This window comes from Salmo trutta, chromosome 12 (genome assembly GCF_901001165.1).
Source record: "Salmo trutta chromosome 12, fSalTru1.1, whole genome shotgun sequence".
NCBI lineage: Eukaryota > Metazoa > Chordata > Actinopteri > Salmoniformes > Salmonidae > Salmo > Salmo trutta.
The window spans coordinates 84,468,521-84,486,906 of record NC_042968.1 but is presented as its reverse complement, the minus strand read 5'-3'; the positions used below and the strand labels follow the sequence as shown (position 1 = coordinate 84,486,906).

Below are 18,386 nucleotides of genomic sequence, written 5' to 3'. Positions count from 1 at the left end.
TTCACTCATTTACATTTAAGTCATTTAGCAGACGCTCTTATCCAGAGCGACTTACAAATTGGTGCGTTCACCTTATGATATCCAGTGGAACAACCACTTTACAATAGTGCATCTAAATCTTTTAGGGGGGGGGGATTAGAAGGATTACTTTATCCTATCCTAGGTATTCCTTAAAGAGGTGGGGTTTCAGGTCTCCGGAAGGTGGTGATTGACTCCGCTGTCCTGGCGTCGTGAGGGAGCTTGTTCCACCATAGGGGTGCCAGAGCAGCGAACAGTTTTGACTGGGCTGAGCGGGAACTGTGCTTCCTCAGAGGTAGGGAGGCGAGCAGGCCAGCGGTGGATGAGCGCAGTGCCCTCGTTTGGGTGTAGGGACTGATCAGAGCCTGAAGGTATGGAGGTGCCGATGTTCAAAACCCAAATTGTTGCTTTTTTCCCCCTCATTACTTCAATCTACTGTTCAGAAGAGCGAACTGGAGCCTAACTACATAACAGAAATATGTTTCCCTGTTCCCCCCACAAATTATGAATAGTTAGGGATGAAATTAAACTAGGACGAGAGAACAGCCTATCCCAGCAGATCTCATTTATTGGCTGATGAGTCACTCCCTGGTTATACATGGCCTTTCTGTGTGCCGCAAAATGGACGTCATGGTTTCAAATATTACACTCACTGTCAGTACGAGACACACATTATATTCTCTGTGACATGAGCACATTCATAGTCGTTGGCTTGGAGGAACGGTACATTCCATACTAGTTTCTTTCCCCTAGCTCCTAACATTACTACGTTAATGTACACTCAACTGAAAGATCTTGATACAGTATGTGCCAGATGGCACTACACGCGTTACTTAGCAGAGTAATGTAGCGCCATCGTCATACTCCTTAAACCCATCTTCCCAGGGTTGGGAGAGTCATGGAAAAATGCTTTGAGATTTTTCATTCAATAATCGGAGGCAAATACGTAGCCTACTTATACAATCAACCTTTTATCTAATCGTCCTACTGCATCATGTGTGATCCTTTACACCGATACGGTAATTCTGTTGGTTTTACCAGCTCATACACAAACTGACAAAACAGGATAAATGAGTCGTGACAGCTTGTGACGGTTTCTTTCATTTTTATTTCAAGTTTGAGGACTTGCTTGCAAAATACTCAGTGCAGATAGCAAACAAGTGTCTTTAGGATGAACTGAGCTGATGCTGAAAAGATTGAGTCCCCCTCCCTCCAAACAAAGACATTACTTCAAACAATAATCATTCCCCCCCCCATCAGACATCATTGCACACATGATAGAACAGCAGAATGTCACTTTATTACCAGGACTCAGAATGCTCCTCTGCCCAGTTTAAAAACCCATAATGCACCTGCGGCACCCAGTGGTGCAGTTTCACCTAATCTGGATCCCAGCTTTGAGTTCTTTCATAAATAAAAAAATCTTTATTTTATGCCAAATTACAAACCAGACCAACAAATTACTTTTCCCTCAAAAACAAACAAACAAACATTTGCTTTGTAAAAATGCTATACACCATTCTGTATCCTTGAAATAAAAGTTCTGATTTAAACCCCCCTGGCTCAATCAGAAATCATCTGTTAAAGCCTCAATCAGTAGTTGAAACAAAGCGCTTTCCACCGTTTCATTAAAAAGATGATATGGGGTTGGAGAAATGTAACCACTGTCAAAAAGTCAGACAGCGGTATGGCTGCAAGGACAAACAATCCATGATATCAAAATGATAGTTCTACCAATGCTCTGAGGCTATAGTGTTAGTTTCCATTTACTTTGTTTACAAACATTGGAGTAAAATAAGTTCATATTTCAGGTTCTGATGGGGTACGACAGTTGAACTAAGCTCATGAGGCATTTATACATTATATTTTTCAATAATTAATGGGTACATATCATTCATTTATAAGTCACAAAATGGATGTAACAAGTACAGATTGAGTTATTCAGAACGTGGCTGACTCCAACAACAAATACAAGTTAGTTACGGTACATTGAATATTGAGCGATGACTTGGCCACAAGTTTGACGCTGGGAATGCATTTGAAAGGGTAGGACTGGAGTTGCAGAATTGGGGAGAGAGCAGTTGTTGAATAGGGGTCATGGACAATCACTCTGCTTTGGTACGCTTCAAAGCCCCAGGAAGCTTATCTTGAAGCCTGAAAAGGGGAAATAATGCTGTACTTCTCACATGTATGTACACTGCTACATTAGAGGTCACACTGCATCTAAATACTGCTACACTAGAGGTCACACTGCATCTAAATACTGCTACACTAGAGGTCACACTGCATCTAAATACTGCTACACTAGAGGTCACACTGCACCTGGTAAGACGAATCCTTTCAGATGGTTTAACCAAGACGAAGCTACTGATGCTGTGTGCTCCTGCATGCCATGTAGAAATTCTATTGCCAAAAAACAGAACATGGGAGTTCTGTGATTTCACCTCATCTACATATTGATGGTTAGAAAAAGAGGTGCCCTTACTTTGCAAGTGTGACTTCAACTCTGGTGCGAATCAGTTCAATGTATTTATCAATCTGGGTCTGAAAGAAAACAAACTGTTATACAACAGGTTCATAACAAACAGTAATTGTATGTAAAAACTTTCATTCTTACTTTATTTTTGTCATAAACCGGAGGCGTGCTGAATAAGATGACATCAGCTGTCAATGAGAAACAGAGTGAACTCTGGTTAGGAACATTTGTATCTCTGGAGGTTTCCAGATAGCATGGGACACCTCTAACATGCCCTTTCAACAAAGCTACAGTATTCATTGAATACTATGGACCTGTTTAAAGAGCAATATGTTACTGTACCTCAAGGCAATTTTAACCATGTCTACTGTACATCGTTCAGACCTTGTCCCCTCCCCACCCATCTTTAGAGTAAATGTAAGTCTGATTGCTCCTCACAAACGAGCAATTACTTAGGCAGAAGTACAGATCTGTACAATACAAGAACATAGACCAGGGATGGGCAACTTTGATGGGGTGCCCCCCAAAAAATCTGAACTCATGAGGGGCTGCTGTTGGCGTGTCTGAGTACCCACATGTGCATACACCCCATTTTTTACATTTACATTTTAGTCATTTAGCAGACGCTCTTATCCAGAGCGACTTACAGTAGTGAATACATTTCATGCATTTTTTTTTTTTTGTACCCCCACATTGCGAGCGAAACATTTTAGGAACCCCCCGCTTGACAGCAGGGAGAAATGTTTGAGTTAACTTTGAGCAATTCTACACATTCTGCCATGGGGTGAAGAGAAAATGTGGCCATTTTAAAGCAAGTTTCCTGCAAGTCTAGCCATTTCGCCATAGGGTGGAGACAAATGATTGCAGTTTTTAAATATGATACCCGAGTGAGACTGACTAACAAAAGCAAATGGGGGGCCCCCCAGACAGTAATTCAACCATGATAACAAGTTTAGATTGCTGACCGCTAGAATAATTTAAAATGTAAAAATGTTTAGCTGACAATGGGCTAAATGAGTGACTATCAGTGACTGCCATAAGAGAAACACCACAGATGCACAGGCATATTTCCACCTTGTGTATTCTACTATTCTAACTAAGCTGAAACCCCGACGGAGTAAAACATTTAAGCGGTAAGTTAATTTTTTGTTGTTGTTTAATCTGAGGGCAGCCAGTTGCCCATCCCTGACACAGGACAACCTACACAGCCCCAATAGTTATTAAAACATGACATGTAATGAGAAGTCTAGGTTCCTAGAGGACCGTAAAAAAAAGCAGATGTGCATTATTAGAACATCAAGTGTCTACGTGACCGGGTGCAGAACACTCATTTGTGAGCATTAGACAAATGGAAGACTGGACAGTGTGATTCTTACCCAGTATGAGGATTGTGATACCATTGAAGACAGCTCCCACATAAGTCATCAGCCACATAAAACCAGCCAGCTGCAACAGAGAAGGACCAGAACATTTCAGAAAACTACCACACCTTATGGATAAACGTCATGACAAGAATAAGGACCACATTTTCCTTGGCCACTATAGATCAATTGAATTATTATCTTCTTATTCAAACATTGACTGTGTTTGATATGAGCGTCCCACAATGTTTAGCCTCTATAGGAACTTACTGTTGGAAAAACACACTAGCTGCCTTCAGCTGTGTAATCCACTCCTTCCTTCATCTGATAAACTCTTAATCCCTCATTTGAACATCTGCCAGACATTTCTTTCTCTGCCACCACATGACAACTTTTCAGGCTTTCTTAGTAACAATACATAATAGAGACAGACTTCAGTGTTGTGAAAAAATATCTCCAAAGACAACAACTGACCACAGTTTATATAGACCAACAGCTCTTAAGGTGTGCAAAACACTACTTTTTATTTTTTACAATTCTAAGCACCTTTAAGTCAATTTCCCATCCAGTCAACATAAACCCTAATTTTGTCCCAAGAGCATTACCATTCAGCCCAGTAGATGAAACTGGTGAGATTCACAGAACTACTCCCCTTGCTGTACATGCCTGACAGAAGATTCTACATCAAGCACTTCTAGAATGAATCATTTAGAGCCAATTGAAGACCATAGCATTGGAAATCTCCCAGACTGCAGTAGCTTATAGCCTGATGAACGTTACCTTGAGTGAGTCCACCAGGTCCTCCACCAGCAGCAAGTGTCTGACCTGTTTAACGACTCGGTTCACATAGGTCAGGAACACATCCACATATTTACGGAACATCTCAGGCTGAACAGTTAAGTCCTGCTCCATCAGACCCCTGTGGGAGAGAAAGCATCACAGTCATCACCTAACAATCTAATCAGACAATGACTCCAAGGGGTCAAGTTCAATACGAGTAGACTCAGTTGTAATAATATATCCTTGTTTCCCCAAGCTGAGCGGTCATACTTGAAGGGGTGGCCCTCTCCAGACTTCTGCACTGCCTGAATGACAGACTTGTAGATGCGGAAGGTGATTGTGACACAGAGCAGGGCAAGGAGCAGGTAGGACAACACACTGATGACGCTGAAGGTGGCCAGGGACAGAAGGACCAGCAGGGACATGCCAAAGGCCACCGCAGACTTCTTGGGATCCCGCCAGTACACCAGCTCCATCACTGGATGAGGGACAAATAGGATGGAACAGGGGAGAGAGACAATTAATTCAAGCCAAACCTGACTGTCAGATGATCACAGATGTCATTTATAAATCCTAATACTGAAGGAAAGTTTTGATGAGAAACCTGAGAGCATAAAGTACCCAATTTCCCTCATATGATCTCAGGTATGACCATGATAATGTCAACATGCAGTTAATTCTAGTTGAATGGGTCATGGCTGTGAGGATTATCCATGTTACAACACACAGATCTCAGATTTTCTCAGGGTTCAAAAGACATGTTCAACTCCTTTTCTCCTTGAGGAACAATTGACAGTGCTCCATTAGTTGGTCACGTCATGTTAGTCTAATTCTCCATAGCACCAGGGCATCAGTCCACAATCAACACTGAAAAATTATTTCCCTCAGTTTTCGGGTGAGCGCAACTGGTGGCAAATGGTTATTATTATCCTGAAAAATTGGTAATCCAGTGGACGGTCTCATATCTAGTGAAATTTAGTGGGGACCTTCATTTCATTCATAGCTGTCCTATTTCAGGAGTTGTTCACACTTTCCCAATGGGCTGTAGCCTGCAGCCAGGGTTTTAGTAGTCTAGTGTCAAGTTGTTAGGAATGGTGCAAAAAACACGCGCTTCGACACAAAATGGCCCCTCATCTGTTAACTTGATGCCAGTTCAGGAAGCACTAGGCTACATCAATAGCTGGGTTTCCATGTGAATATTCTAAAATCCACATTAAGAAGATAAACACATTGTCCCACCATTGGTGTGTTTCCACTAGGGTTGCAAAGGGTCAGAAATGACCTGGTAAATTCCCTGAAATTTTCCATGGGAAGGTAATCCCTGAAATTTCTGAACTTTTGCTTAAATTCATCAAACAAGTTAGCGTATAACAGTAAACCTTTTTTGTGGGATACACAAGGCAATTCTAGGTCTTGTGGCATATTTTGGTTAAACTATCCCCAATTCGATGGAATTGCAACCCTCTGCATGCACAGTGCATTCTTCCATCACATGTGCAGTGCACTCTTCCATCACATGTACAGCTGATTCTCAAGATCTTGCACACTAATGAGATGCTACAGAGCCCACACTACTACACTGTCTGAGCCAAGGACTACATGCTTTCTGGTAAGTTTTCATTACAATACTGGGTGGGGTGAATATATTTTATATTACATGTTTTTTTGTTAACTAGTAAATAGTAGCCTACAGCAAAGTTTGTTTAAATCAATTCTAATTTGTTAACAATTTCTGCTAGTTAGTTTTTGCTACCATGTGGGTTTTAGCTTGCTTGAGCCTGCTAACCGAGGAGTGTTAATTCACCCGTTTCCATACGTTTCATTTTAAAACATTTATCTTACAAAAGGAGTTGTTTACTCTAACTGCTTAAGTATTTATCTGTACATGGAATTATTATTATTTTTTTACTCATTGTTTCCTAATCTTCACAGGAAAATGCCACAGGCATTATCTGATGTGTGGAGACATTTCACTGCAGCTAATGTAGAAGGAAAAGCTGTGTACATTTGCAAATACTGTGCCAAATTCTGTGAAGAATGCAACAAAGATGCAGAATCATCTGGCCAAGTGCATAAAGTTCCATAAGCGCTCACAACAAGCAACCTCTGACAAAAGTCCCTCTACTTCTATTTGAGGTGAAAATGATGAATCAGACACCTTATCGATAGCAACAGCTCATGGTCCTCCTGGAATCAGAATTTTTTTTGGACTCAATGGAGGAACGTAGTCAGAAATGCTGATGAACGTCTTGCTCGAGCGGTGTATGCAACTGGTTCACCTCTGATGCTCACATGCAATGTGTATTGGAAGAGATTTCTGAATGTTCTTCGCCCAGCATACACCCTTCCAACCAGACATGCTTTAGCTACTCATTTGCTGGATGCAGAGTTCAACAGAGTTCAAGTGAAGGTCAAGCAAATCATAGAGAAAGCATACTGTATTGCAATCACCTCTGATTGGTGGTCGAATGTTCATGGGCAACGAATAATGAACTACATCTTGTATTCTACAAGAGCAGACACAAGGGACAACAGACACACCAGTCTCTACATTGATGACTGCCTTCAGCTCATCTGCAATGACCTAAGACCACAGAAGGTATTTGCACTGGTGACAGACCAAGCAGCTTTCATGTTCGCAGCATTGTCTAAAGCGGAGGAGTCCTACCCTCACTGGTGTTATCATGTTTGACAGTCTCTTGGAGGGGAAGGAGTCTCTCCAGGAAACGGCCATATCAGTCAGCTGATATGGACAGCCGCATCAAGAGGATCCTCCTGGATTATGCATTTTGGGAGAGTGGTAAGCAGCCTGAAACCTATAGCAGTAGCCATTGCACGGATTGAGGGAGACAATGCCATCCTGTCTGATGTTCAGATTGCTTGCAGATGTAAGAGAAGAAAGCCGTACTGCCCTGCCCATTTCACTGTTGCTCCAAGCAGAAGAAACTGCAGTTCTGAAATACATAAAAAGCATGAAGACTTCTGCCTGAAGACCATACATGCCGCAGTGTACATGTTGGAGCCCAAGTATGCTGGCAAGAGCATCCTGTCTGGTGCAGAGATCAACAAGGCCTATGGTGTCATCACTACCATGTCTCGCCACCTTGGCCTGGATGAGGGCAAGGTTCTTGCCAGTCTGGCGAAGTACACTTCCAAGCAAGGGCTTTGGGATGGAGATGCAATATGGCAGTCGTGCCAACATATCTCATCAGCCACCTGGTAGAAGGGACTTTGTGGATCTGAGTCTTACCCCTGTTGCCTCCATCATCCTACAAATCCCACCAACATCAGCTGCCTCAGAGCGCAACTGGTCCTTGTTTGGGAACACCCACAAAAGCACGCAACAGACTGACCAATACAAGGGTTGAAAAATTGGTGGCCATCTGGGCAAATGTGAGGCTTTTTGAGCCTGACAACAAGCCATCCTCAACAAGGTTGGAAAGTGAGTGAAGATGAGGCCTCAAAAGTCTGATGTTCAAGAGGTGTGGACATTGAGGAGGTTCAGGGAGAAGACATGGAAGCCTGAGAGGAAGACAACCAAAGCTTTAGTTTCTAGACTATCATTTTACAGATGTATGTTGAAAATGTTTTTTGGGAGATGCGATGGATCATTGGGGATCATTCAATATTCCCTTTTGTTGTTCAGTGAAGTCATCCCATGTGAAGAGTCAACTCAATTAAAAGTTAAATTCGTAACTAAATAGTTTTTATTTCTATTGGAAGGATTTAATAATTTGCAATTATGTCTACTTAACACAAGGTAAAAGGATTATGTTTGTCTCCATATGATATGGTAAATAAACTCAGCAAAAAGAAATGTCCCCTTTTCAAGACGCTGTCTTTCAAAGATAATTCATAAAAACCCAAATAACTTCACAGATCTTCATTGTAAAGGGTTTAAACACCATTTCCCATGCTTGTTCAATGAACCATAAACAATTAATGAACATGCACAGGTGGAACAGTCATTAAGACACTAACAGCTTACAGATGGTAGGCAATTAAGTTTTCATAACTGTGACCTTAGGACACTAAAGAGGCCTTTCTACAGACTGATAAACACCAAAATAAAGATGCCCAGGGTCCCTGCTCATCTGGGTGAACGTGCCTTAGGCATGCTGCAAGGAGGCATGACTGCAGATGTGGCCAGGGCAATAAATTGCAATGTCCGTACTGTGAGACGCCTAAGAAAGCGCTACAGGGAGACAGGACGGTCAGCTGATCGTCCTCGCAGTGGCAGACCACGTGTAACACTTGCACAGGATCGGTACATCCGAACATCACACCTGCGGGACAGGTACACACCGTCCCTCCATCAGTGCCCAGACTCAACGCAATAGGCTGAGAGAGGCTGGACTAAGGGCTTGTAAGGCCTCTTGTAAGGCAGGTCCTCACCAGACATCAGCGGCAACAACATCGCCGACGGGCATAAACCCACCATCGCTGGACCAGACAGGACTGGCAAAAAGTGCTCTTCGCTGACGAGTCGCAGGTTGTCTCACCAGGGGTGATGGTCGAATTCGCATTATTTTCAAAGGAATGAGCGTTACACCAAGGCCTGTACTCTGGAGCGGGATCAATTTGGAGGTGGAGGGTCCGTCATGTTCTGGGGCGGTGTGTCACAGTATCATTGGACTGAGCTTGTTGTCATTGCAGGCAATGTCAACGCTGGGCGTTACAGGGAAGACATCCTCCTCCCTCATGTGGTACCCTTCCTGCAGGCTCATCTGGACATGCTGCCAGCCATACAGTAGTGCTCGTTCTGTGCGTGATTTCCTGCAAGACAGGAATGTCAGTGCTCTGCCATGGCCAGCGAAGTGCCCGGATCCTGTTGGATCAGAGGGTGAGGGCTAGGGCCATTCCCCCCCAGAAATGTCCAGGAACTTGCAGATGCCTTGGTGGAAGAGTGGGGTAACATCTCACAGCAAGAACTGGCAAATCTGGTGCAGTCCATGAGGAGATGCACTGCAGTACTTAATGCAGCTGGTGGCCACACCAGATACTCACTGTTACTTTTGATTTTGACCCACCCTTTGTTCAGGGATACATTATTCCATTTCTATTAGTCACATGTCTGTGGAACTTGTTCAGGTTATGTCCCAGTTGCTGAATCTTATGTTGATACAAATATTTACACATGTTAAGTTTGCTGAAAATAAACGCAGTTGACAGTGAGGGGACATTTCTTTTTTTGCCAAGTTTATATCCAATGCAAAAAACCTCTACATTTAGATGCGAGGTAATATTAATTCCCATATATTCCCACGGAAAGTTTCCACCTCTAAATATTCCCAAAATGTGCAACCCTAGTTTCCACCAAATGGACTTGTTGCAGATAAAAACCAGTGCGTGATGACGTAGTGCATGCAAAAATTTACTTCTCCTATTAAGTTCTCATATACCGAATAAAGTTCTCAAGTTCAATCTGTTTCCATCGTATTTTCAACTATTTCCCGATAGTTGTCACAAAAAAAACTGTTACATTAAATAGCAAATGTGCCTATTCTGGTCTTGGCACGTGTGCTCTAGCCTACAGCTTGCAGATAATGTGCGGGTAGGCAGTGTGGGTAGGCTAGCCTACATGAGATTACTATGGCTAAGAGCAAGAATATTTTTTTTGTTTCAAAACGGTTGCCAAGCATCAAGTCACCAGAATAAGACCCGCAGATATTGGAAAGCAGCATCAAGCTCATCACTGTGAACATTCACCACCCTGTGAAGTCCATAAATTATATAATCTTAGTCTAATAAACTGCATGGTTTTCAAGTCGTGGGAGGACCACACGCCATATCGTCGCATGACTCCCAAATTTACGATATGATGGTTATTATATCAATATTTGTGCATTAAAGCATTTCCACCGACCATATTTCACTTTTTTTTTTTAAATAAAATAATTGACACAGAAAGATACCACCACGCCTAATGAACAAATTCTGTCAGCATTTATAAAATTGTACCAAAACTTTGTTTTATATGGTATGACTTTACTCCAGGGGTGAAAGGCGGTCCAGTACAGCATCCCGGCAAAATACATAGTGGGGGTACACTTTTTGGTGTTGTCTAACAGATGTCCATTTCCATTCACCACTGTTCAACCAAGATCTCAGCAATCACTGCCTGCATCCGTAATGGGTCAGCGGTCAAACGACCTCCACTCATCAGTGTCAAACACTCCCTGAAACATTTCAGCGAGCAAGCCTTTCTAATCGACCTGGCCCTGGTATCCTGGAAGGATATTGACCTCATCCCGTCAGTAGAGGATGCCTGGTTATTTTTTTAAAATGTCTTCCTCATCATCTTAAATAAGCATGCCCCATTCAAAAAAATGTAGAACCAGGAACAGATATAGCCCTTGGTTCTCCCCAGACCTGACTGCCCTTAACCAACACAAAAACATCCTGTGGCGTTCTGCATTAGCATCGAACAGCCCCCGTGATATGCAACTTTTCATGGAAGTCAGAAACCAATATACACAGGCAGTTAGAAAAGCCAAGGCTAGCTGTTTCAAGCAGAAATTTGCTTCCTGCAACACAAATTCAAAAAAGTTCTGGGACATTGTAAAGTACATGGAGAATAAGAACACCTCCTCCCAACTGCACTGAGGATAGGAAACTCTGTCACCACGATAAACCCACTATAATTGAATATTTCAATAAGCATTTTTCTACGGCTGGCCATGCTTTCCACCTGGCTACCCTTACTGCAGTCAACAGCACTGCACCCCCCACAGCTACTCGCCCAAGCCTTCCCCTTTTCTCCTTCTCCAAAATCCATTCAGCTGATGTTCTGAAAGAGCTGCAAAATCTGGACCCCTAAATCAGCCGGGCTAGACAATCTGGACCCTTTCTTTCTAAAATTATCTGCCGAAATTATTGCAACCCCTATTACTAGCCTGTTCAACCTCTCGTGTCGTCTGAGATTCCCATAGATTGGAAAGCAGCTGCCGTCATCCCCTTCTTCAAAGGAGGGGACACTCTTGACCAAAATTGCTACAGACCTATATCCATCCTACCCTGCATTTCTAAGGTCTTCGAAAGCCAAGTCAACAAACAGATTACCGACCATTTCGAATCCCACCGCACCTTCTCCGCTATGCAATCTGGGTTCAGAGCTGGTCATGGGTGCACCTCAGCCACGCTCAAGGTCCTAAACGATATCGTAACCGCCATCGATAAGAAACAATACTGTGCTGCCATATTCATTGACCTGGCCAAAGCTTTCGACTCTGTCAATCACCACATCGGCAGACTCAATAGCCTTGGTTTCTCAAATGATTGCGTCCACTGGTTCACCAACTACTTCTCTGATAGAGTTCAGTGTGTCAAATCGGAGGGCCTGTTGTCCGGACCTCTGGCAGTCTCTATGGGGGTGCCACAGGGTTCAATTCTTGGGCCAACTCTTTTCTCTGTATACATCAATGATGTCGCTCTTGCTGCTGGTGAGTCTCTGATCCACCTCTACGCAGACGACACCATTCTGTATACTTCTGGCCTTTCTTTGGACACTGTTAACAACCCTCCAGAGGAGCTTCAATGCCATACAACTCTCCTTCCGTGGCCTCCAACTGCTCTTAAATACAAGTAAAACTAAATGCATGCTCTTCAACCGATCGCTGCCTGCACCTGCCCGCCTGTCCAGCATCACTACTCTGGACGGTTCTGACTTAGAATATGTGGACAACTACAAATACCTAGGTGTCTGGTTAGACTGTAAACTCTCCTTCCAGACTCACATCAAACATCTCCAATCCAAAGTTAAATCTATAATTAGCTTCCTATTTCACAACAAAGCATCCTTTACTCATGCTGCCAAACATACCCTCGTAAAACTGACCATCCTATCGATCCTCGACTTCGGCGATGTCATTTACAAAATAGCCTCCAATACCCTACTCAACAAACTGGATGCAGTCTATCACAGTGCCATCCATTTTGTCACCAAAGCCCCATATACTACCCACCACTGAGACCTGTACACTCTCGTTGGCTGGCCTTCGCTTCATAATCGTCGCCAAACCCACTGGCTCCAGGTCATCTACAAGACCCTGCTAGGTAAAGTCCCACCTTATCTCCGCTCACTGGTTACCATAGCAGCACCCACCTGTAGCACGCGCTCCAGCAAGTATATCTCTCTGGTCACCCCCAAAGCCAATTCCTCCTTTGGCCGTCTCTCCTTCCAGTTCTCTGCTGCCAAAGACTGGAACGAACTACAAAAATCTATGAAACTGGAAACACTTATCTCCCTCACTAGCTTTAAGCACCAGCTGTCAGAGCAGCTCACGGATCACTGCACCTGTACATAGCCCATCTATAATTTAGCCCAAACAACTACCTCTTCCCCTACTGTATTTATTTATTTTATTTATTTTGCTCCTTCGCACACCATTATTTATTTCTACTTTGCACTTTCTTCTACTACAAATTTACCATTCCAGTGTTTTACTTGCTATATTGTATTTACTTTGCCACCATGGCCTTTTTTGCCTTTACCTCCCTTATCTCACCTCATTTGCTCTAATTGTATATAGACTTATTTTTCTACTGTATGTTTGTTTTACTCCATGTGTAACTGTGTTGTTGTATGTTGTCGAACTGCTTTGCTTTATCTTGGCCAGGTCGCAATTGTAAATCAGAACTTGCTCTCAACTTGCCTACCTGGTTAAATAATGGTGAAATAAATAAATTTAATTAAAAATATGTAGACCTGTTTCTAGCTAGCAGGAGCAAATAGCTTTATCACTACTTGCATGTCATTTTGGGACAGGGAGCTTTAGCTATCATTATTCTAAGTAATAATTTAAGACTGCAATAATCTATAGGACAAGTAGTGTAAAGCTAATACAGTCATCAAGGCAAGACTCACTAACTTCATTCATACTGACAAATAACAAATGCCACATTATCCCTGTCAATAGGCCTAGTTGCAGTAGGATGCAGAGCACCCTGCCTCTCTCCTGATTCTAGTAGCCTGGTTGTAGTTTGTTTTAGACTGACAGGATTTTCATTTCTGGCTCAAACTACAATCGTTTGCTCAGATGTTGTGTGTGATTAATTCTTGTCTCTATGATCTATTTAACTCTCCTCTCCTGTGTGCTGCTCCCAGAGATCAACTAAGTGCTATTCACCAAGCATGGACTCAGCTGATTCGCTCTTGTGAGAAGAACCATCCTACTGCAGTTTGAACTAGCCCTGCCGTCACTATTAAATAATGAAACATGTTCAATTTGGTTTAAATAATGCAAAAACAAAGTGTTGGAGAAGAAAGTAAAAATGCAATATGTGCCATGTAAGAAAGCTGACGTTTAAGTTCCTTGCTCAGAACATGGGAACATATGAAAGCTGGTGGTTCCTTTTAAAATAAGTCTTCAATATTCCCAGGTAAGAAGTTTTAGGTTGTAGTTATTATAGGACTATTTCTCTCTATACGATTTGTATTTCATATACTATTGGATGTTCTTATAGGCACTTTAGTATTGCCAGTGTAACAGTATAGCTTCCGTCCCTCTCCTCGCTCCTACGTGTGCTCGAACCAGGAACACATCGACAACAGCCACCCTCGAAGCAGCGTTACCCATGTAGAGCAAGGGGAACAACTACTCCAAGTCTCAGAGCGAGTGACGTTTCAAACGCTATTAGCGCGCACCCGCTAACTAGCTAGCCATTTCACATCGGTTACACCAGCCTAAATCTTGGGAGTTGACAGGCTTGAAGTCATAAACAGCGCAACGCATTGCCAAGAGCTGCTGGCAACACGCACGAAAGTGCTGTTTGAATGAATGCTTACGAGCCTGCTGGTGCCTACCACCGCTCAGTCAGACTGCTCTATCAAATCATAGACTTAATTATAACATAATAACACAGAAATACGAGCCTTAGGTCATTAATATGGTCGAATCTGGAAACTATCATCTCGAAAACAAAACGTTTTTCCTTTCAGTGAAATACAGAACCGGTCCGTATTTTTATCTAACGGGTGGCATCCCTAAGTCTAAATATTCCTGTTACATTGCACAACCTTCAATGGCATGTCATAATTACGTAAAATTCTGGCAAATTAGTTTGCAACGAGCCAGGCAATGAATGCAAGAGCAGTGACAATTTCCTGTTAGCAGGCAATATTAACTAAATATGCAGGTTTAAAAATATATACTTGTGTATTGATTTTAACGAAAGGCATTGATGTTTATGGTTAGGTACATTGGTGCAACGACAGTGCTTTTTTTGCAAATGCGCTTGTTAAATCATCACCCGTTTGTCGAAGTAGGCTGTGATTTGATGAGAAATGAACAGGCACCGCATCGATTATATGCAACGCAGGACACGCTAGATAAACTAGTAATATCATCAACCATGTGTAGTTAACTAGTGATTATGTTAAGATTGATAGTTTTTTATAAGATAAGTTTAATGCTAGCTAGCAACTTACCTTGGCTTCTTGCTGCCCTCGCGTAACAGGCAGTCAGCCTGCCATACAGGCTCCTCGTGGAGTGCAATGTAAGGCAGGTGGTTAGAGCGTTGGACTTGTAACCAGAAGGTTGCAAAAACGAATCCCCCCTGAACAAGGCAGTTAACCCCCGTTCCTAGGCTGTCATTGAAAATAAGAATGTGTTCTTAATCTGACTTGCCTAGTTAAATAAAGGTGTACATTTTTTTATTTTAAAACAAAAAGGACTAAAAAATTATGTTTAAAAAAAAATTGGAAAAAAATGTAAAAACAAAACGGCTAATCGGTGGCCAAAAATACCGATTGTTATGAAAACTTGAAATCGGCCATTCCGTTTAATCGGTCGAACTCTAGTCCTGATTGGCCAAATAGTGTTAGTTGACACGCCAAAGTGTTATTTGACACACAAAGACCCAAACGGCATTCCATAGTATGAGAAATCGTGGTTGAGAATGAAACGATTGAACAAATGAACAAAACAGCACAGCAAGTAAGTGAAAGAAGGTTTTGATTATGTTTTACTGATAATGGGGACATACATAAATGCCAACAAAATAACTTTTTGGTCAGTGTGGTGTGTGTAACCTTTATTTAGCTAGGCAAGTCAGTTAAGAACAAATTCTTATTTAAAATGGACGGCCTACCCTGGCCAAACCCGGACAACGCTGGGCCAATTGTGCGCCGCCCTATGGGACTCCCAGTCACGGCCGGATGTGATACAGCCTGGATTCTGAAGCATGCGTTGATGGCTTTTGGCATAGATGGAAAAGCGTTTATTTCTGGACTGCAACATTGTATGATTTCTCCCCCCACAGCACTATATTTAGTGTAACCTACCTATATTTACACTATCCTTCAAATACTATGCAACACATTTACCATTTGTCTCTGTACTCCATAAGTGGCGAAACACTAAAATATGATGATCTTTGTTCAAATGTATATGCATGAAACATACATTATGGAACACATGCTTCACACTCAGTCATAGTTAGAGGAAATCAAAAGCTGACAATCTTATTGTAGAGCACATTGTGTACATTTTGCCAAGCTGTTTTTAGCTTCTGAAGCAGCCAAATGGACTTTCACAATAGCTGGCTAGGCTAGTCAAACTGTAACATGGGAGAGACTACATGGACATGCCTGGTGCCCAAAATGATGACATTTGTAGCAAGAGTCGAGTGGAGAAGAATGAATTCGGTTCAGTTCAGTCAGTCCTCCTGATGACCCCTTCCCAGCTAGTTAGTTATGCCTGTGCCTCGAAACTTCAGTGATTTTGAAACTTGTCTGCCAAAGTTGGGACTGTACAGAATCATTCATTTTGTGGGAATAATAGTTTTACAAAAAAGTTTAAGCCAGACGTTAATCCCGTAGTTGTGATTGTCACCTAATGTACTACAAAAAGTGCTTTAGCCGTCATCCTGGCCTGATATCGGCTACACCATCTTAGCTACTTCCCTCCCCTTAATGCGGAGCGAAGGACACTGTGCCCCAGGAGTTGCAGCGCAAACTCTCCCCATTGAGCAGTAGACCATCAGTGACATCCAGATGCTTACTACCAATACTACAAGTTATTTATCGTGTAGGCTGCTATCTTACTAAAAATAAAATCAAGTGGGATGGAACAGATTTGAGATTGTGACCAATACTACAAGGTATTTCTCCCTCGCTCATCAAAATAAACATCACTTACTTTTCCACGTAACTAGTGCCATGCTGCTGCCAGTAGTTCTAGCTGGAAGGGCTGATCAGAACGACTGACTGAACCCAATCCATTCGTCTCCACACTCAGCTGCATGACACACCCCATCCATTTGGGCACCAGGCCTGTCCATATAGCCTCTCCCCTGTAGTACTGGCTAGCTTTCAATAAATTGGCTAAGCGGTCAAGAGAGTTACCTCTACATACGATCAAGTCTAGTCACATTCCATGCTGCATGTTTCAGGTGCACTCGAGCTGATCAGAGGAGAGGCATGGGGCATGATGGGAAAAGGCATAGAGCCTGATATTTATCTTATTTCTGTCATCAGCTCGGGTTTTACGTTTAGATAAAAGCAGGACATTGGCCAACTTCATGACGAGTGGTATGTACAGGAGTTCTGACTGGTTCCAAGTTTAGGAGTTCAGCAAATTTGCCTAGAGTATACAGTGTTGAAATTTACTAATGAGAAAAATGATGTCATAAGATGGTTTTTACCGTATATACAAAAAACATCGTTTCTTGGCTCACCACTTACATTTCCTTGACGAAACCACTGAGCTGACAAGGTTGGTTTGATTAATGAAAGTAACCATGCCTTCCTTGGTCCAATCCTTGTCAAGGTGACTAGAACCATTTTTAAAGCATTCAAATAGGGCCATGTGCTCGCGGTCGTTGCTACCCGGGATCCTCGGTATGTCCCTACACTGATAATACACTGATAATACCGTGGCTACATAACGTTGGTCAGAGATCAACTCGGTGAACAAACGACCTATTGTGGGCTACGGAGCTACTCCAAAATACAAAAGGCTTTCTCTGGTCTTCGGCCTTTGCTAGCTACCAAATTATCCAAACAATTGCTTTATGGTATGGGCAGTTCACAACACTGCTAACCAGCATAGAGGGACTAACGTTACCTAGAATATAATAAACCAATAACTAGCTAACGTTAGCCAACATGAGTCCTGTTCAACATGTGATCAAATCGCTCTGAGGCATCGTTAGCATTCACACACACACGTAAACCCCCCACGACATCAATTGTTTGAACATGAATTGCATACGAGTGTATTTGAGCTGAGCTCGAGCTATTACGGTCAAAATGTTTGCATTCAAAATAAAACTATTCAACAAAAATAATTTTCCTACCGGAATATGTAGTTTCTTTTGTCGATGAAGCGTTCAGAGAGGACGAGATCTGTCCAGACTGTGTCATCGGATCTGCCATTTTTGGGATGATTTCTACCCAGACAACGTTGTAAAATCGAAGTGCGTAGTTAGCTAATATGTTCTGTTTAAAATTCTTTCGGATTTTTAATAGATGACTGATGCTAAATTGACTCCTCAAGCCCGTTTGACGCCTTGAAAATGATGTTTCTGAGCACAACGACGGACGTGCCTTCACCACGAAGGGGGGCTTGGCTATAAAGGTGTGGTCTCAATATGGTCTAGTCAGTACCATTACCTTATACCGCATATTTATACAGTGGCTTACTTATGCTACTCTTTTATAAATCACTGTTTAAAAATTCCTGAGTTCGTTTTTCCTATATCCATAAAATAACCTTACTAATCACCCAGTCAATCAACCAATCACCTCA

General features: G+C 42.4%; 1 protein-coding gene across 2 annotated transcripts; it reads right to left on the bottom strand.

Moving 5' to 3' along the window:
* Positions 1-1,103: 1,103 nt before the first annotated feature.
* Positions 1,104-18,241, bottom strand: LOC115204495 (reticulon-3). 2 transcript variants are annotated; one of them, XM_029770124.1, is made up of 7 exons: positions 17,935-18,241; positions 4,906-5,113; positions 4,636-4,774; positions 3,871-3,940; positions 2,636-2,682; positions 2,504-2,562; positions 1,104-2,172 (listed from the first exon to the last, which is right to left on the bottom strand). In XM_029770124.1, exons 1-7 carry the CDS (start codon positions 18,011-18,013, stop codon positions 2,124-2,126), a joined length of 651 nt encoding a protein of 216 aa, XP_029625984.1. In that variant the 5' UTR covers positions 18,014-18,241; the 3' UTR covers positions 1,104-2,123. The 2 variants fall into 2 exon arrangements, with proteins under 2 accessions (XP_029625984.1, XP_029625985.1); XM_029770125.1 differs by lacking the exon at positions 17,935-18,241 and adding an exon at positions 16,776-16,907.
* Positions 18,242-18,386: the final 145 nt, after the last annotated feature.

Bases quoted from the DNA above. Each gene is read 5' to 3' on its own strand.
- LOC115204495 (XM_029770124.1), bottom strand. From the start codon at position 18,013: ATGGCAGATCCGATGACACAGTCTGGACAGATCTCGTCCTCTCTGAAC. The intron at 3,941-4,635 runs GTAACGTTCATC...TCTCTGTTGCAG, and splicing joins ACCTGGTGGACTCACTCAAG to CTGGCTGGTTTTATGTGGCT. The intron at 2,683-3,870 runs GTAAGAATCACA...TCTCATTGACAG, and splicing joins TATCACAATCCTCATACTGG to CTGATGTCATCTTATTCAGC.